This window comes from Calidris pugnax, unplaced genomic scaffold, assembly GCF_001431845.1.
Source record: "Calidris pugnax isolate Ruff unplaced genomic scaffold, ASM143184v1 scaffold219, whole genome shotgun sequence".
Taxonomy (NCBI): Eukaryota; Metazoa; Chordata; class Aves; order Charadriiformes; family Scolopacidae; genus Calidris; species Calidris pugnax.
Genome location: NW_015094507.1, coordinates 2,470,627 through 2,491,255, shown reverse-complemented (window position 1 = coordinate 2,491,255; position 20,629 = coordinate 2,470,627). Strand labels below are relative to the sequence as shown.

The window sequence follows — 20,629 nt, the reverse complement described above, 5'->3', positions numbered from 1 at the left end:
GGGGGGAGAGGAGGGGGGGTTGGTTTTAGTTGGGGAGGGAATATAGTTCTTTATGTACAGCTTAAAGAGTGCAACACCCCCTGTCATGAAACGCCATGTGTTTCACATGGGTGTAGGGGGAAATCAGGTTTTTAAAGATGAGGGAAAAATTTAGACTCTGAGGGTAACTCAGGGCTCTCTGTCTCCGGGCATTTACCTGCCTGTACTTTATTTTTTATTTTATTCAGACCTCTTTGGCCTGACCATTTGCTCTGACAAAGGTAGCAATGCTCTCCAAGCACGGGACAAAAAGAAAAGAGTTTTGAAGATTTTTTTTTTTTTTGCATAAAGGGGCTTTTCCTCTTAATATTTGCTTCTCCTTTCCCCCTTGCTAAGCAAATAGATCTTTAATCCCCCCTCCATTGTCAAATTTCCTGTATCCAAATCTAGTTGTAAACTCCTTTCGAGCCAGGTTTTGTCCTTTTCCACCAAAGGGATAGCTGTGATTTTGGCAAAATATGAAAAAAAAATTAAAAAATATCCAACCAGTAAATTAGAGGTGGCTTCATCTATTTGGATCCTTTAAGTTGACCCCCCCCAAATCTGACGCCCACGTGGGGGAGAGCGTGGGCCCCCACGTGTTGCACGATGCGCGTCCCACGGCCCAAAAAAAGTCACGTTTCAACTTCGTTGAAGCCCTCGTTTCCGAAACGCTGGTGTCCAAAGCACTGGTAGGATTGTAGGAGATGAGAGGCGGGGGTCGGGGAGAGGAGGAGGAGGGAGGGGAGGAAAAAAAAAATCTCTTTAAACAGCTTGTGAAATGTAATGTTTGAAACGGTCCTTTGAGAAGGTGCAGATGATGGCCTGCGTGGTGACTCTTCCCAGCTCGCTGGGAAATGAGCTGTTGACATTCTTTTGGGTCATCATCCAAGATAGGAGGGCGCCCGCAAGGATTTAGCAGATAAATTCATCCCAAAAAGGCCCTTTATCCGTTTCGTTGCAACTTGGAAACGTTCGCGTCGAATAGCGGCATTAATGTAGCCCTTTTAGCCCTTCAAAGTGAGCCTTATGTTTAAAAGAAAAATAAAAAAAATTAAATCAAATGACCAGAGTAATAACTTCTTTAGGTCTTCTAAGAGGTAATTCATTATTTACATAATTCTGGAGCATAAACCCGTCTTTCCTTCAAGAGGCTCTGAGATGGGATTGGGGGATCTTACATGGTGAAAGAGTCTCCTTTGAATTCTAATCAACTGGATCTGTCTCACATTCATTTCTAGTTTATTGTAAACAGTGGAATTTAAATTAATTTCTTCTTATCTTGTCTTTTGAAGAAAACCGGCAACATGTATAAAAGGTTTTATTTTTAAATACAGCTCAGAGTGTTTTTTATTTGGGTTTTGTTTTTTCTTCCTTTTTTTTTTTTTCTTTCTTTCTTTCCTTTTTTTTCTATAAATCAGGGGTCAGACAGGATGGGTTTTGACAGCCAGACAAGGATGATGATGCATTAGTATAGGTGATTATGAAATAAATAGGGTGGGGGGGAGGGGGAGGGTGGAAAGAAAAAAAAAACCCAAAACTTTTTGACTTGAACTGGAGTGATACTATAAGGGCTGAATGTGCAGGCAAGGTTCCCACAATGCACTGTGAAAACCTAGGCTAACAACCACCCCGCTGCGTTGAAAACCCCCCAAAAAAAGACAAAAGCACAATGAAATAGAAAGCTTACCACCGGTAGCTTTCAAAACGACAAACTAGGCAAACTATACATCTCCACCACTCCAATTTTGTCAGAATGCTAATGAGCTTGCTCTGATCTTTACTCGGCTTCCCGTGTTTTCTACATCTTCAAGGACCACATGGCGCTAGCAAAATAAAGACAACTAAATGAGAATTTCGAATGCTTTTTGTGTTCGGACCTGGTGCCTTTCAGTTGACGCACTCGTTGAATATTCTCAACTTAAAAGCGTACAACAGGGGGCTGGGTATGAACTTTTTAGCAGGGGGAAATTCGTACAAAAGTAAATGAGTGTGATGAGGAAAATATGAGAAAAATTTCTGATTAATTTCCACTCTATAATATCAATGACACCTTCAGCCCCTCTCGTACTCCTCTAACAAGAGATGCTGATAAAAGATGAATGATTCTGTGTTGTTCACAGTGAATGTTTAGTGGTTTTTTAATAGCAGCATTCTACATAAAAGGCACCAGGAAGTACTCTGCATTAGCAGTTGAGATCACTAGTTAATAGGATGATGTCTTTTAGCTTTTGTCACAAGATTATTAGAAAGGATGGGTTTCTGTTCTCATCCCGGCATACTTTGGAGAGCTTGTTGAGCACAAGTGCTAAAATACAGGTTTCTCGGTATTGTTTCACATGCAAAGCAAAAGCCCTTTTAATGCAACACCTTTTACTTCTTTTTTTTTCTTTTTTTTTTCTTTTTCTTTTTTTTTTACCAGGTGATTTTTGTCATTGATCTCTTATCTGCCCCCTTTAGCTGTATTAATCACTTGGAGTGGTCTGCTGCTCAATGGGAGCTTGATGATGTCTATGTGTGTAGCTTCACTATCGAAAATAAATCCCTTGCATGCTCTGCACCTTCACAAACCTGATTATCAGGCTGTATTTACCAGCCTGTATTATGCCGCCATGAATGCTTCTTACCAGAGTCGCCCAGTCTGTGACACAAGTTTGCACTGGGGGAGGGAGGGATAAGCTGGGAGGAGGCGTCCCGCTCCCCGAGCCAAGTTTTGGCTTTTTTAAAAAAAAACAATTGAGTTCCCAATTCTCTTCGGAATTCTCCAAAGTAGACGCAGATTTGTCTTCACCGATGTCGGGGCTTGGGGGAGGAAAATGATGAATGTTCACTTTTTTGCCCGAGCGACAAACTCCCGTGTAAAAATTGGGTTTGACACCATCTTCCTGGAGGTTTTCAAGAGATGGGTTGACATAGTGGTTAGAGAAGTAGTTTAGTAATGTGGGGAGGTTTTTTGTATGGTTTTATTTTCCTTTTTTATCAGAGTTAGGTTGATGGTTGGACTAGATGATCTTAAAGGTCCCTTCCAACCTAGACCATTCTGTGATTCAGGCTGACAAGCAGCCAGTGTGAAAAATAGGGCGGTGGCAAAAAGTTCTGGCTAGATAAGGAAATCATCACGGGCCTTTCAGGTTTCCATATCTGATGTAAATCAGAAAGAATGAGTTAATAACATGGGAGTTTTTGGAGCAGTTTGCCAGCCTTGCTTCCCGTACACCCCGTGGTTTCCCTTAGCTCCCCGCAGTTCTTCTCAGGTGGGCTGAAAACACACCAGACCACCAGGTGGTGGAGAGTTGTCCATCCATGTTGGTTTCTTTGCTGGTATTAGTTTGTGAGCATTCCCTGCTGGAAATATGTAACAATTAGGAGGCTAGAAGGATATTACTAATATCCTATATTGAGATTTAGCACTAATAGCAACTGGTGTTGGGCAGAGGAAAAGGCTTTTGACCACAAGCACAAAAGTTAGAGATTTTTATTCTACCATGATAACAGTTCACCAAGCTATTCCTTTTTTTTTCCTTTTTTGAAGTATTATAACGCACTTGATGAGATGCTTCTCTCTGCAGTGTTCGGGGATGTTAACTTGCTGCCAGGGTTATGGGAACGGGAGTCTTGGCACCTACCAAAACCCTGGGGGAAAGAAGCGCCACAACATGAGGGTCGAGATCTCAGTTAGAATGTGGTAACTTGTGCTTCTGCTGTTGCGGCCAAGTGGGACTTGACTGACCTGAAGCCCACAGAGCCCTGCAGAAATGCTTGCTGGTACTGAGTCCGTGCAGTGCAAAGCCATTCATTAACATCTCTTAACACAGATAAACTGGCACACTAGAGCAAGCTGTTCTTCTGACCCGAGTCTTCAGGGTCCAGATCTTCCATACACAAATTTCTGCACAGATACTGCTTTTGAGGTTGCCAGAGTTATGCAATTTATGAGCCATTGAGAACTTCTTGAGGCTTGTCAACCTTTCTCCAGTTTGCCTTCTGTCATGTTGCCTCCACGGTCTCCTACTGGCAAGCTCTTTCCTCTCCAATCTCCATCTCCTCCCATTAGCAGTTCCTGTGAAGCAATCTTGACTTGCTTTTGGTAAAGAAAGACCATCTGGCCGTACTTTTCCAGAAACCCAGCGTTTCTACAGCTGAGGAGCTCCCACAGGATGAACACACCATGCCAAACCCCAGAGTTCATGGTTCGAACTCTCTGATTCGCCACATCTCTTCCATCTTAAATCTGTGCATTGCTAGGCAGAAGTTCCCAGGAGAAGACCTTTCCAAGACCAGACATGGGCAGCTTGAGTGTTCAGCCTTCCCAGGCCAAGTTCATTAAATCCTTAAAGCAACTCAGTGGCAACAATGACCATATTTATTTATTTTTTTTTCCTCAAAGTAACACAGAATTGCCACTGGCTGCCAAAGGACTGAACGATAAGTCGGCCTCCTCTCCGTGCTTCCCTGGCTGGTGGCCTCATCAATTGCTTTAAAAGAACCTGTCAACAGAGTGCTTGAAGCCAGCTTGAAGAAGAGAGCCCAGGCGCGGGGGTGCCCGTGTAGCAGGAGGCTACTCTGGAAGAGCCTTAGGCGCTGTGAATAGGCTTGCGAGCCTTCCAAAAGTCTTGCAAGACCCAACAGACACTTGCTTCTTTTAGCTGATTTCCATCTTTCTTTGTGGTATTGCAGTATAAATGCCCTTTCATGTGGTAGGCATAGTCTTTGGCTTCATGCCTGGAAGTTAGCTTTCTCCACAATCGGTGCCTGCCTGTGAAGGGAAGGCGAGGACAAAGGCAATTTGGCCACCCCAGGGCTCCCAGCCCACGATGCCACTGCAACCTGCAGAAAGCCCTGTTGTTTTTTTCTTGGTTTTCTCCCATTTACCACCAAAAACACCTTTTCTGTCAAAACTGGAAACTGCAGGGCCCCGGGACACCTCAAGCTCGCTGAACTTGCCCAGTTAGCCCTGGGAAGCTTAGGATCCCAGAGGCCCAAACCAGCCAACTCCCAGTAAGAGCAGGCATCTTCATTAACACCAACACCAGGTCACATTCCTTGCCAACCGTCATCTCACTTCAGGCAGTTGCTTGGGTTAATTTCTTTAACGGACAAAAAACTTGTTTTAAACTATCCACCGCCCTTCCCAGCTCCAGGAGAATGTTTTTCCTGAGGAAGTCAGGCAACGTTTGGTAAAAATGGGATAATATGCTGCCTAGTTGAACATGATCCCATGGAGCTAAGGTTAATTGGTGTCTTGCTACCAGCATCTTACCCAGCCATCGTTTGCCAAGCAAACAGGCAACTGGTCTATGGGGTGGTTATGAGCCATAGAGAAATTAATGTCACTCATAAGACTCTACTCATCAACCTACGAGGGAAGTAGTTCATCTGCCAGACCCTCACCCCCTTCTTGGTGCATTTCCAAGCGTGAACTGCTGCTTCTTCCACACCTTCAAAGGTTGGAGCGTGTGGGTTGATGGTGTGTGTTTCCTGGGCTGTTTTTCCCAAGCCCAGGCGTCTTCAGAAGTTGTGCTACATGAGAAAATTTGGGTACAAAGAACACCAGAGGATGACAAAGGACAAGGTGGGTTCTGCTCAGTGCTGGGATCCCCGCAGGCACTGTCCTCAAGGCAGGAAGCCCTCTAGATATTTCAGTTGAATGCCACCTCGCGTTGCCTGAATTTTGGGCCACAAACTATGTGTTTTCTTGGTATGGGTCGGTGGTCCCACGTTCAAAATATATTTGTAATCTTTATCGAGGCCGGGTGTTCTGTTTCTGCTGATCTGTTATTTTCCTGTGGCTGCTGTGTTGTCTCGTCACGTAGAGAAAATGGGCACTTCATCCTTTTGTGGAATTTTCGGCCCTGTGATAATTTTAGGTTGCCACCACCGCAGGCCACAAGCAGCTTGTCTTCCCGTGAGTCAGTCCCACTCCGGGTAGAACAAATCCTCCCGGGCGCTGGGATGTGGGCTGAACCCTGACCTTCTGTTTACACAACTCTCCCAAATTTTACATCTCCTCTCTGATGTATTTTGTTTGGGAAACCAATGAAGTTGCGAGTTTCCTGTTTGATATTAAGCTAATTCGATGTGCGCTGGCGACAAAGGCCTTCCCCCGAGCGGCAGCTCCCTTTTCTTGAGGGTTACAGCACTTTTGGGGGCTGAGATGGAGTGGGGACAATGTGCCGCAATGTCACTCTGCCTGGCAGATTCTTGGCAGTCGGTGCCTACCTTTATGAGACTCCATTGTGCGGACATCAATGTCTCCTTCTCAACCGCTCTCAGGCAGCAAGTTAGTGGCCACGAATTTGCCTTTCTAATGTTCCTCGGGCATTTTCCCATCCGGTTCAGACTTGGGAAGCTGTGCTAGGCCTTCATCTGCTAGCTAGCTCTTCTGCGGTGTCATCTGACCAACGGTCCCATCCCCTTTCTCCCTTGGTGTTCGTCTGCCGTGATTTTTAATAACCAAGGAGGTTCTTGTTCAGTGAAAAGAAGTAGTATTCTGGAAGAAAGCTGGACATGGCAATCTGAAATAGGAGGCATGAAGCTCAAGGTTTAGCAGCCCACCTCTTCTTGCTGTGGGGGTCCGTTTTGACACTTGAGAACTTTGAAGAGCTTTTTTTTTTTAACCAAAAATCCGAGCTTTTCCACCAAAGGCAGTCCTCTGAAAGCAGAGGAGGGGGATCTTTCAAGAAATTGGTCTCTCTTTGGATGCCTCAGTTTCACTCAGAGAAAAAGCCTGGTTGTTTAAAAATCTTCACTGTGGCCTTCAGTTGTGTGGGAGATGTTTTGCGGCAGGTCTTGTGTAACTCTCCTTTAGGAAGAATGTTGGGAATATAGGCTTTTCTGCTTAAGAATTGATTGAATTCAGTAACTGGCATTAAAAACCAAGAGGTCCTCTGTGCGTGAGCTGTTCACAGTGAGTGAGATGACTATTGAAGGCGGTGGGAAGTCCACCCTTGGCTTTGAAGGGTTCTAGACCTTCCGTCGGCCTTTGTTGGCAGCGCGAGGTTGGTCGGCTCAAACACCCAGCCTTGTTTCTCGTCCCTGTCCCCTCTTCCCTCTCAGCAAAGCCATAGTTCCCACGGTGGGTTGACCCCATGCTCTGGCCCAGGACACCGTCCCGTAGAGGGACAGGGACAGGTTGGACCCAGGCAGGGCCAAGAAACTCCGCAGCGGCCAGTTACATCCTGGTCCGACCCCAGGGATCATTTCTTTTAACCTCTAAAAATTAAAGGTTAGTTCACATCCTAAAGCGGGAGGATCCAACTCCCCCCCGCAGTGGTTTTTTTTGTTTGTTTGTTTGAATATTTATTGCTACGACTTTGCCTTTCAACCGGGTTTTAATTCTTGCTGAGCTCTTAGTTTCAACATTGCCTCGTGGCGACGAGTCCTACTGGCGAACGATGAGGCTTGGAGGAAAAGATCGCTCTTTTTTTATCAGTTTTAAGCACACCACCTCCAATTTCAGTGCATTTCCCCGGGTTCTTACCAGGCAAGATGAGACAGGTCCTAGAACTATTCTTTATTTGCTCTTCATGTTCTCCTTCGGGTAAACAAGCCAATCTGTCCGCTCGCTCCTAAGACAGAAACTCGTAAAAACTCGTCCTCGCCATTGGGTGAATTCAACTTTAGGGGTTGGTGGTGGTTTATTTTAATTTTTTCCAGCGGGCAAATAAAAGTCCTGTTAAATTGGTGGTGTTGGGGTGGCTCTTGGTGGTCATCGGGCTCCTTCTGCCCGCTCCCGAGTAGCCCGGGGAGTGGAGTTGGCAGGTTTTTTTGTCGGTATTGGCCCTGCTCTAGTTCAGATGTGCTGGCATTCTGCTGCTGGCCTCTTCACCCAGGAGTGCTGAGTGAAGAAAGCTTCTTCTATTCTGTTTTAAAACTGTGGGTAAACACCAGCAAATGGGTGAAGAATGGGCTCCGTCTTAAGTAGGTTGTTTTTCATGTCGTTCTCTTGAGGGAGATGGGGGAGACATGGGGAGCTTTCTGTGTTTAGCCGTGACACCATGGCACGCACACTCTACACAGTGCAAATAAAATTTAAAAACAATTACCGCTTTAAGACGGTGTACAAAGTGATTTCTGTAAACCTGTTATTTCTTGCCAGATTGAGCAGGCTGGTTTGGGATGCTGATAGAAACCTTTTATTATTTTATCTTCCGCAGGTTGCAATTCATTTTTGCACAACGGCTAAAAACATTTACATTTAAGGCGGTTTGGTTTTGTTTTTTTTTTTTTTTTTTTTTTAAATATTAATCTATTGGCTTATCTTGACAGATTTACAAGGCTATAAAGTGTAGAGGAGTTACTGTGTTCATCCATTTACACTGTAAACTAGCCTTGTCCCTGCATGTTGCTGCTTTTTCTTCCTTTTAAGTGGTATTCGGAGTGTTTCACAGCACTTTCTTCTCTGTTTTCTTAGCAACGTACGGGTTTACCATGTTAATCCATATTGGGTTTATCTAATGACTGGCTGCCCAAACGGCTTAAAAATAATGGGTTTAATGGCACATCTAGGCACTGATAGCTGGCCGAGCACAAGGGCTGGGTTTGGGGGTCTTTTGAGCAGGAAAGCAAAAGCAAGAAATTGTTTTCTCAAGTTGATTCCGAAGAGACGTTTGTCAAGATGCTCCCCATTTCAGCGTTTAGCAAATAATTAGCTCGGAGTGTAAACAGGGATCCATTTGTAAATCCCGAAGAATGTGAAGGGGAAGGTGTTTTTAAAAGACTGCCTGGAAGCCCTGCGACGTTAAAGCAAGCTAGTCGCTTTTATTGTTCTCAAAAATACATGCTTGCCATTCTTGGGCATTTTAGATGAAATTTGGCTCAATGCTGGTTTTGAATAAGTCAGGAAAATTATATTTGAGTCCGTGTGATGAACCACAAGAGAAAAGAAAGGAGTTTGGGGTCAGTTTGTTGTTTGGGTGGGGTTTTTTTCGCTATCATTAAAATTTTTGGCTATCAATCATTAAAAATTGTCCCAGTAAGGGACAAAATCACCAAACTTGACGCCGCAGCCTTGGTCAAATCCTGGACAGGAGCTACGACCAGCACAGAAATGCCCCTGAGGAGTCAGTAGGAGTTTCTCATCTCCGAGGGCAGGATTTGTTGCTACTCCAGGCTTGGTGTTGGGCTCGTTCCTAATCATCGAGGAGGGTTCTGGTAGATGTCAAGTGAAGGGAAGAATAGAGCACGCATCCTTCACCACTCAAGCCAGACAATGAAATTAGAAAATGGCACTGAGAGTGGATGTGAGAGAATTCCCTTGGATTCCTAGAGGAAGAATAAAACAAGAATGTATTGATTAAAAAAAAAGAAAAGGAAAAAAAAAAAAAAGAGAAAGAGAGAGAATAAAAGCGGAAAGGAAGAGGGGAAAAAGAAAATAAATTAGAGAAACCCTGCCAGAATCCTCCTCAGAACCTATCCAATAATAAGAAGTCCGACATTAAAAGCTGTATTGTCTTTTTACATAAAGGCGCGTGTACTTACTGTTTCCTCTTAGTTTCTGGTTCTGCGTTTTTCACATCTCTTAGCCAGCATTTTGCATTCATATGATGTTTGCGGCGCTGCCCGCCCTTATTTGAAGACTGTTTTCAGAAGTCATTATTGAACTATAGGATAAAAAGGTAGGAGCGTAATTACGTGTTAAAGAGAATAAATATGTTCTGCTAGATAGTTAACCAGGTGAGGTTAAACAAGATAAGATGAATTCTGGTCTTTTTAGAAAACTGACAGTCTTCATTTTAAGCTACAATGTAAAGTGCTTTATCCTGAGATTAGGTATTGTGGCAGAAGCTAAAACTGCCTTTTTCCCCTAACCGTGCCAGAATACAACCTCCTTTTCTTTTTGCGCTAACAAGACTGCTTTACCACCACAGCCCACTCTAAGTAATTAAATCAATCCTTTGTACTTACCGTATTCTCCTCTAGTGACGGTACTAGATCTGATTATATGCTTCATGCATATTCAAAGTACGGCACTGACAGCTCTTTAATGAGCTCTTACTTAATCAGCGCGAACAATGTTCATCTTGTTCTTTTTTTTCCTCATACATTAGAGCTAGGAACAGTTGGGGGAAAAAAAAAAATGAAACATCCAGCATTCATTTGAAAAATATATTGTACTTTGAAAAGTGTCTAAGCTGGGGGAAGTTGCATTCTGCCCTTTAAAAGTCTGATGGACAAATTGGATTACTAGTATTGGATTAAATAACAAATGGTTAGAGGAGAAATGAGAAAAGCTCGCTGTGATCACAGGCTTTAATATTTTTTGTTACTTATAAAGCTGAAGGGGTCTTTAACCAGTTATTAAAGTCAGGATTAATTTGTAATGGTCCAACTTACTAGCCTTAAAAGGGTTTTGTTGTTGTTGTTGTTGTTGTTGTTGTTGTTTTTATTGAAAACAATAGTGTAATGCGTGTATTATGGAAAAAAATTTAAGTTTAAGACGGGTGGGCTATTTATAGATTTTCCTCATCTCGTACTGGCTCAGAGAAGGGGTTTGCATGCGTGAGATCGATTTGTTCTCAAACATGTTTTTCGCTTCATTTAAATAATCTGTACCTTATTATTATTTTTTTTTCCCCCAGAACAACACAGATATTTTCCCAATTCTGATTTCCCAAGCGTTTGTAGGAAGTCAATGAAATACTTGTTTTACACTTGGAAAGCGGGAACAAAAACAAGCCCAGCACCAGCAGGGTTTTACCAAGTGAAACTGTGTCAAAGAGAGGCTTCTCCTAAATTTTTTTTAATTTAGAAATTGTAAATGTGAGTTTAGCTTGCGGCATCACTCCAGTAACAACACTCAGTTTTTTACTTGGTGAAAGTGTTTTCCCTGCATCCTTCCACCGAGTAGGGGAAAAAAGAAAAAAAAAAAAGAAGGGGGAAAAAAAAATGTAGTGTATTTGCTCAAAAGAGTTATTTAAAATTCTTATATATATGAGTTCATCTTTATTTTTGCTTGCCTGGGAGGAATCGGTTTCAGCTCCGTGCTCAAGAATTTAAAAGCTGATGGTCAACAAATAAAATATCAGCATCGACCGCTATTAATATTGCACACATGTGTCATTTCACTGATCAAAAAGGCCTTCGCCGGGGTACGATTGGCCTTTTTCCAAATTGCAAGCTTTTTCTCAGCTTTTTCTTTTTTCACTCTTTCTTCTTTTGTTGCTGCCCGGGGATTTGTGCCTATCGCAGCCGCTATCACATGACTGGTGTCAGGGCATCACATGGGTCCTAAAGCGAATACAAAAACAGATTAAAAATCCTGTAAAAACAATCAAGACTTTGTTAACTCACTTTTAAACCGGCCTGGTCGATGGATATTGCGTGTGCTACGGTGGCAGCCTGGAAATATCAAAAGAGGCACCTGTTTGGGTCTGACTCAACAGTTCTAAGCTTTACCTAGATTATTTTTATTTTTTTTCTCTTCTTATATGTTGCAAATAACTTTATTTAGGAGGAACGGGTTAATAGAAAGAAGGCTGTGCCTTAAGTTTATGTTCTTCCCCTGAGATTCCATGCCATGGAATTCAAGTTCGGACCCACCATCAAGCCAAACTCCTTTGAAACATTTCTTTTCTTTTTTCAGGGCAAAATGAAATGTGGCAAGAACTTGTGTTCATAATGGCATCTTTTAGCCAGGGATCCCAGGCCGCCCCAAAACCTGACAAATTTAGGGCCATAAATGGATTAAAATGTTACCGTGGCCACCTATGTCTGGTTGTAAGAAGGTGTTCTGGTGATGGGTCCCATGTGTCGCAGAATAGACTGCTGGTTTTGCAGGGGTAAAAAAAAGGCAATCTATCCCCTTTTTCCTCCTTCCCCAAATAAATTTCGGCTGCTTGGTGCGTTCCAGTATGATTGTCATCTCCTCCCAAAAGCAGACCCTGTTTGATGGACCAATCCAGCAATGCCTTTGATCCGTAACTGGACAGCAAAGTGTACCTATGAGTTTTAATCCTCTCTGGGGGAGGGCTGAGCTGCTGAATATTGTTGAAAATGCAGTGGAATAATATTTTCTCCCCCCCCCAAAAAAACCCCCAGAAGTTCAGGTCTTGAGGGAGAGCATTTCTATGTCACAGATGTCTTCTCTTAGTGCTCCATCATCTGGGAGCCGGACCCTGCTGCTTCTGCTTGGGAACAGGCTGGGGGACCATCCCCGCTTTAGGATCACAGAATCTTCTAGGTTGGAAGGGAAGATCATCTTGGCCAACCGTCAACCTAACTTTGTCCTAAGGAACTTAGGATGTTCCCATCTCGCCCTTATCCCCCTCCGAGGGGGTTCATCAACCAGGAGCTCCCCAGGGTGATGGGTAGATGTTTGGGCCATGTCTGGTTGAGAAGGAAGAGCATGGCCAACGGCATGACCTTCTCTTACGGTGCCGATCCACCAGCTCCACCCCGAGCTCCATCTCCTTTTCCTTCCCTCCTCAGGAGGCACCAAGCCCAGAGGCCACGCTGAGGGGCGGGAGGGTGGATCGAACAGTTTGGAGAAGGCCGGTGACCTCCCCTTGCAGGCAGCAGGGTCATAGCTGGGTGAGGAGGTGGTTCTCCGTGCAGATCTGGGCTTGCACACTACCATGGCGCTGGGGTGGGAGCATGCGCGTGGCAGGCACGTACGTGCAAGCATTTCAAAACGCTCCCATCCAGAAGTTGAAAGCTTGCTTTTAGAGCAAACCAATATTTTTTCTGGTGTCTTTCCAGCTTCAGATGCTGGAAGTTGCTTCTCTGCAACAAGGGAGTTGCATCCCCCCCCCGTGTGCAGCGTCTTGCGTCCCAGACTTCAGAACCCTTTACAAACATCAAAGAATTCACTTCCAGCACCCGTGCGAGATCACTACGAGTCTTTGTCCCCATATTCACAGAATCACAGAATCTTCTAGGTTGGAAGGGACCTTAAAGTTCATCTTGTCCAACCGTCAACCTAATTTTGACAAAAATAAACACCCACACAAGGTGCTGAAACGTAGCTCATGGTGGAGCAGCCTTGAAGCTGGGAGGAGTGCTCAGGAGTCACAGCTCTGGCTGCTTTGCCACTGTTCTTAGTTTCTCCTCAGATTAATTTGACCAGTAGGAAATGTGGGAGTGTCATAACTCAGTGAGGACCATGTAGCCTTGGCTCCTCGACTCAACTTGAGAGGTGGGAATGGCAGGTCACCACGGAGGTGAGGTCTCCACAAAGGACTTGGATGAGGTTTCTCCCGGTCCCCCAGCTCAGAGCCAGGTTGGGCTGAGCAAACCCTTGGAAAAGGACAGTCAGGAGCCTCCTGGGCATCTGTCCCCTTTTCCCTTCACGTGGCCTGATGGTGGCAACAGGAGTCCTGTAGAGCGTAGCATTGCCTGCAGTGATGGAGGGTCCAGGTCCTCGTCCTGCCTGGGACGCAATCATGAGCTGGGGAAAGGGATGCTAGTCTATGCGTACACACATGGGGACTCTCTGGCACCTGGACCCCAAAATGAGTTGTGTTCATGCACAAGGTCTGTTTGATCGCGGGTGAAGAGAGGAACGGCTCTTCCCAGCTCCTCGTCTTGAAGAGTGGCCATAAGTACGGAGAGGCTGAGAAGGGTTCAGGGATATCAGCTCTTCTGCAGTGGTTTTGATGCCCACCACATCATCCTTCCTGCCCTGGGCTTGCACTGGGGGGGCTGCCTGTTGCCCACAAGGACTGGGTTTGTCTTTGGAGGCCTGGGATGACCAGCAACAAGGGTGGTTTTTTTGTTTCATTGGGAAGACGCCAACAATATAGTTCTCCCACAAGGATTTAAAAGACACAGTACTTTTTAAAAAAGGTGTTTATTTAGGTGGGGGTATCAGACTGGTAAAGAACACTAAAATGTAGGCTGAATAAAGTCCACTTTCAAAGATTTATGGATAGAGCAAGCAGTGCTGGGCTGTGGGATGGGTGGTGGTATTTTTACCCTTCGAGGGTGCCCCGCGTGATGCTCGATGGCACTGGGGACCAGTGCTCCACCACCCGAGTGGAAACGTGTGGCTCTCATTGTAAAATGCCCCCCAAAATAACAAAATCCTTCCGATTGCAGGAAGAAACACCGAGGAAGAGGAGGCCATGATGCAGGAGTGGTTCATGCTGGTTAACAAGAAGAACGCCTTAATCAGACGAATGAACCAGCTTTCTCTTCTGTAAGTACCAACGGACGCAGGTATTTACAAAAGGATGTTTTCCTGGAATATTTACCCGGCAGGAGGATGCAGAACCTTTTTGTTTTCTTCCCATTAGACGTCAGGAACGTTGCCTCAGAAATTAGAAGCAGGGGTGATTTGTGGGACACAGCGAGGAACTCACTTTTCTCATCTTTCGGACTAGAAAATGAGAAGCAGGCAACGAGCTGGGCTTAGCTAGAGCGGTGAAAAAAAAAAAAAAACCCTAAAAAAAAAAAAAAAAAAAACCCAAATAAAAACAAAAAAAAAAACCCAAAAAAACCCCCAAAACAGCCCAAAAGACAAAAACAAAAACCAAAAAACCAAATTAAAGAAATGTTAAGCACACTTACGTTTTCAAAGGCCCAACAGTAGAATAAAACGACATTTTAGAAAGGCGCAAATAGATTTGGGTCATGCCTCAGACCTGCCGGGGGAAGACTATTGGGGGAGAAAGCAAAATTTTGAGTCGTTACCTGCTTTGTAGAGATCCTCCAACCCGTTGCTGGTCCAGCAGCACGGGGCTGCTGGCAGGGTGGTAGCCACCCGCTCGCCGTTGCGATGGTGGCACCGATGGATGCTGCGGAATAAGGACAAATAAACTTTTTTTGGCCACCACCGGCGAGGGAGGGAGAAGGTTTTGGGTTTTTTTAGGGGCGTTCTGCCCTCGGCACTGCTTCTCCAGCTTCTTTGGGTTGGATTATATTTCTTTCAGTATTGCCACCTAGTGTAGATGCCGGCATACTTCCCTGGGAAGAGCCTGCGCTCGCCCATCTCCCGCCGTGTCTGAACTTGACAGAAGATCCTACCTTCAAAATATTAAGCTTTGTAATCCCGTGTCTAATTTTCATTATTCATTAGGGCAGAATGTATATGGGATAATACTTCCAGTCCCCTATTATCTCGGTGAATAGGCCGATGCTGGAATTTGTTCATTAGATCCCGGGGAATGTTTTATACTTAGGACATTCCACAACAGCTGCTCCGAGGGTGAATATGAAATAATTACGTCCTGTAGCACAATGGAGTTAAACTGAAGGAATTAAAGCCAACGTTACAGAAATGAAAAGGGCCCGCTCCTGACTGTGCCACCTGCACAAAGGTTTTAAGTTTGTGTATATCATTTATTTGGAGTGGCTTAAAGTTAAAGAGAAAAGTCAGCTATGAGTCCTAAAATCAATGCAAGTTAAAGGTTGTTTTAAGTGTTTAATGATTTAGTAATTAACATATTGATGAACTTTTGCAACTTGCCTAGGGAAAAAGAACATGACCTAGAAAGGCGCTACGAGCTGCTGAACCGGGAGCTGAGAGCAATGCTTGCCATTGAAGGTAAGAGCCATCCTGGCTGCCAGGGGAAGGAAAGTGCTGGCCACCAAAGGCGGCCACCTGAAAGTACCAGCCACAGAGGCTTCTCTGAAGCCCAAGTCTAGAATTAATGCTGCTATTCACCTTCTTTCAAGTGGTAGGACCACAGTAAATCACGCTGGGTCCGCAATCCCGTTCTGAAGTTTTATTGGCGGGGGGGGAAAGAGGGTGTAAAAAAAGTCCAAGATGCGTGGTGTCCTCAGAATAAACTTTGAAAAAAGTGGTGAGGAGGTAAGGAATGTTTGTCTGGGGTTTATTATTATTTTGTTGTTGCAGTAGTAATGCTCTCCTGGCTTGTCCTGCGCTGCGTTGGGTGGCGCGGAGGATGGAAGAGGCGACCCGCAGAAGGGAGCCTCCTTTCTTTTAGGGTTTCAGGTCTGGTTTAACAACAGTAGCTCGCTGGGGAGAAAGAGGAAAAAAAAAGAAAAAAAAAAAGAAAAAAAAAAAAATTTCACATGAGTTTTGGTGGTAAAACACCGCATTTGCCAAGTAAACATTTCATCACAAGCAGCCCCGGGATTAGTGGGATCCTTCGCACAGATTTTTCTCCCTTCTCTGCGACTCTCCCCAGTTTAGTCACTTTTACCTGAATGAAAAGCTGGTGGGAAGATTGACACGCAGGATAAATGCAACAATCGCATCCTTTCCATAGGGCTTTCCAGTGAATTGTACAATAATCCTGGGGATGATTCATAATAAAAAATAAACATCCCGATAGCTTAAACCATTGCTTGCATTATTTTCTTATTTAAATATCTTAAGTGTTTTCTAATGCTGCACCGCTTATACCTCTCAGTCACAAATGCTGCCTGATAGTTCAAAGATGTTTGCTTAAAAGTTAATCCTTTGGGCTCTGTAAAATGGACCTTTTGTCTAATCAATGCAAATTGATTTTGCTATTCTGTATTGACCTCTCAACCCTTTGACTGTCCATGGTAATTTCTTTCTTCACCTGATAAGGTACCTGATCCATAATAAATCAATTCTAATTAGTTTGGAGACTTCACTGGGAGCCTAAGTTTGTCGGCAAAAAAAAAAAAAAGCAGCAGGTTTCAGGTAGTTTTTTCATATCTCTCCATCTGTGGTTATATTTTTTTGCATAAGCCTATATTCACTGGTCTTGGGCAAACATGGGTCATAAATATATACGTTGCTTTCTGCAGAGACGAGACAGTTTAACTGGGAGCCGTATGTAAAACATAAAATACTCTAAAACTAGAGGGAGGAGTTAAGAGATACTGGATTTAAATCCGAAATTTCAATGCTTAATTGCCTCATATGTTTTACTGTCTTGGAAGGTCCTGGCAGCAGCCTTTGAATGTCTGGTAGCCTTTGCCATTCACGTGTTGACTTGAACAAAAATCTTTCCTTTTTTCATTTTTCTGTTTGTAAGTTCAGAGAGAGATGCCTAAAGCAGGAAGGCCCTCTTTTATTTTTCTTTTTTTATTATTTTCTTTTTTTTTTTTTTTGCACGTTTACTGGTCATATGGTAAACAGGGGTTTAGGTAGAAAACATACGTGCTGGAGAATTTTGCTTTTGTTTTTTATTCTTTTTTTTTTTTTATTATTTTCTTTTTTTTTTTTTTTGCACGTTTACTGGTCATATGGTAAACAGGGGTTTAGGTAGAAAACATACGTGCTGGAGAATTTTGCTTTTGTTTTTTATTCATACAGCAAAGCCCACATTTAGTATGTTAACCCTCAATAAGATTATTAGTCTGCTAGAAGTTTTAGCAGCTATCTACTTTTACGTAAAGAAAAAAAAAAAAACACAACCAAACAGAGCACTTTAAAGGAGAAACTCTCCCAAGAAAATGCCTGCGAAAACTCAAAATACAGGTTTGTGACACCTGGCCTGTCCGTGTGTGTGTCGGCACTGGATCGCTTTCTGTGTCCGGCATATGCTGGGGTGCAAAGATGCACTTTTTGGGATGTTTCGGTTAAAACCACCCCATTTATAACATGATTTCCCCGAAGAAGCGTGGGCTGCCGGGCGCTGCCTGCTCTCAGGCCATTTAGCTGATTGCTAATGAGCGTTTGCGCTCTGGGAAACAGTGGAAAAGACAAATCTCCCTTTTTACCGGCACCAATTCCAAACCTGAAAGATATGGGCAGGAAAAAAGAAAATTAAAAAAAAAGATAGATATATGTATATATATATAACAGACCGGTTTGTTTGTCTAAAAGAAAGGCAGAACGCACCAACCCGAACTGGAACTTTAAAAAAAAAAAAGTCTTTGAAAGTCTTTGAAAGGTGATAATTACTGTTTTGGTAAATTGCTCTAACTCTTCCACGCGTGACTGTGCTGTTTAAAAATCTATCAACCGATTTACTGAGCTGGTTGATGACAGGGCGGGGGGGGAAGTAAAAAAAAAAAAAAAAGAAAAAAAAAAAGAGAGGAAAAAAAAAAGAGAGGAAAAAAAAAGAGTGTCTTGCAAAAGGCATCAGCCTCCCGACTGTTGGGTGATGCGAGGATGGTGTGACAGAGGCAGGGGTGGCTGGGGAGCCTTTTGGCACTTCGGAATGACCGAGGGTGGTAAAAAAAAATAATAAAAAGGCAGATTTCCCCCCCCTTTAGCCCTAGAGATAAGAAAGGGAGAGCTGGGGCGCTGCCTCCCCCGCCTGGGATGCGCTCCCCGCCGCGGCTGCGGCTGCTCCCCCCCCAGAAAGACCCGAAATCATCCCCCCCCACACCCCGAAATGGGGGGAAAATAAGAAATTAGAGGTGTCTGGGTTGGTCGGGGGTGGCCCCGCCGGCTCCTCCGCGCAAGGTGCCGCCTCTGGCTCCGCGGTTGTTGTTTTTTCCCGCGGCCGCGGGTCCCCCTCCCGCCTGGTCCTTGGTGCTGGGTTGGTTTTTGGTTTGTTGTTTTTTTTCCCTTCGAGATTTAATGCCTCCTTAGAAAAGATAAGTTCGGGTTTGTGGTGTTTTTTTTTTTTTTTTTTGCACACCTTGGGGTGGTGTGTTCATTTTCTGCCCGAGAAATGGATCTCCTTTCGGGTTTTGTACATCTTGATTTCTTCTTGGCTTAGAGTTTGAAGTGGGTGCTCTTCTAAAAGGATTTATGCATAGGTTCACTATTTTTGTAGTTATGGTTTATATGATAAGCTTTTTATATTTAAAATCAATATGTAATCCTGTGGAGGAGCTTATCCTCTAAAACCCCATTTGTAAATCTATTTTAGCTTTGTTACACCGCGCAGCCACAGTATTCCATAGATTGATTAGGTTCAGCAGCAGAATCCTATCAAATGGCCTGCTCTGATGATGATGCAAACTCTTTCAGGATTGCTAGTTGACTGGAACTAAAGATAAGACCTGACTGCAATCCCCCAATGTGCTCTTTACAAAACTCGTGTTAATTTTCATCAAAGTGCCGGGCTTATTTATTATAGTGGCGAGGTTGAAGGTGGGGTTTTTTTTTTTTTTTTCCTTACTACGAGAACTTTCGACCATTTCCATTAAAGCATTTCTATGGGAACCGGCCGCCTGTTTGCTCAAAGTAATTATCAGTTTGAGCAGTGAGGGGAGGGGAAAAAAAAAAAAGACGAAAAAAAAAAGACAATATGAAGTCGATGAAGATGAATAATTGAAAATATTTCTACTTTAACACGAGTTGAGCAAACTTAAACTGCCCGTTGCCAGCGGTGGCATCGGGGGCTCCAGCTTTCAACACTTTTAGCTCATATACAGCCTCAGAGCTTAATCCTATTTTTGTCCGGAGTGTAGCTTTTAGAACAGCATTATTCTGAAATCTCCAAATTAATCGCAGCCCATATTGTAGCTTCCCAGAGCTGCCCTCAGCCCGGGTGGCTGGATGTGACAGGAGTTACAGGTAATCCTGGCTTAAAAGGCACAACAGGTAGGGATCCAGCTTGAACACAGCTGCTTTTTTAGGGCTGCTTCCCCCAAACCCCTGCCCGCCAGGATTTTGGTGGGTAAAATCAAATTGCCCACCTGATCACCTATGAAATGAGATCGAAACACTTTTGTGCCGCTTCCCCTTTTAACCAGTTGCCCCACTGGACTGTATTTGGGGGGGGAGAGGGGCAAATCAGACTCCTTTTTTAGGGAAAAAAAAAAAAAGGTAAAAAATGCAAGGGAGTATTTCAGCAAGTTTTCGAACAGTAATAATGAGCAAATGGAGAAACAAACCAAACCAAAAGAAAAAAAAAAGAATAATCAAAGTTTTTCTTTTTCCGTGACGTCCTGGTATGATGCTATTTACCCCACAAATGGGTAAAAGATGGGGTAACAAAACCTGTAGCATTTAGAAAGGGACCCGCTGGGAGTCAGGGAAGGACTGAGCGAAACCTGTCCCGAAATATTTGGACTGATGTTTTGGTGTTTGGCAAGCTGGAATTGCTGCTGGAACTGGGGAACTAGGGGTTGGAAGGAAAAAAAAAAAAAAAAAGAAAAAACCCCAAACAAACAAAAAAACCCCACAAACCAAAAAACCACAAACCCCTTTAAAAATAAGAGGTTTTCAACTAAGTGAAAACTGCCAAAATGGCAAAATAATTCAATTGGGTGCAGGTAGAGACGGGTTTTTTCAGGTCCTTGGGGGCAACGTCTTGGGGGGGGGGGGGGGGGGCAGGCTGGGGACAATGTCAGTTCCTACCCTGGCAACCAAGGAAAACAGGGAAGGTTGTTTGGCATTTTACATGAGGCTGCTGCCTGCCTCCCTCACCAGAAAGGCCCGGCACTGGGAGAGACGGCGCTCCTCATGGCTGCTAATGAAAATCCCTGGCTGGCTGTTGGTTGGCCACTGAGGTGGAAAATCTGTGGCAGCCCAAGGAAAAAAAAGCTGTATTTAAGACAAACAAATGTTGGGGGGGGGGGGGGGGGGGGAGGGCAAAGCAAAACCCTTGAAAATCTCTGCCGTGCTTTATTTCTTGGGGTAAAAGCCGCCGGTTTGGGGGTGCTCTGACTCGCGGCACGTTTTAAACGGGTCCGAGCCGAAGGAGCCTTCCCCCCCCCACCCCCCCAAAAAAAAGGAGCAAAAGGGCAAGCGGGGGTGGAAATGGAGAGGCCGCCTTGGAAATTAGCACCTAAAAGGCTGCTCCCCAAATTAAAGCGGCTTTGTGGCAGG

General features: G+C 44.2%; 1 protein-coding gene across 1 annotated transcript in view; it reads left to right on the top strand.

Annotated features, from left to right (window-relative positions):
- The window catches only part of EHBP1 (EH domain binding protein 1), a 237,690-nt gene that overhangs the window by 214,040 nt on the left and 3,021 nt on the right, over window positions 1–20,629 (top strand). The window contains exons 22-24 of the mRNA XM_014964420.1: window positions 14,056–14,155; window positions 15,429–15,597; window positions 16,702–16,726. Of these exons, the coding sequence (XP_014819906.1) occupies window positions 14,056–14,155; window positions 15,429–15,597; window positions 16,702–16,726 (294 nt within the window). The remainder of the gene's footprint in view (window positions 1–14,055; window positions 14,156–15,428; window positions 15,598–16,701; window positions 16,727–20,629) is intronic.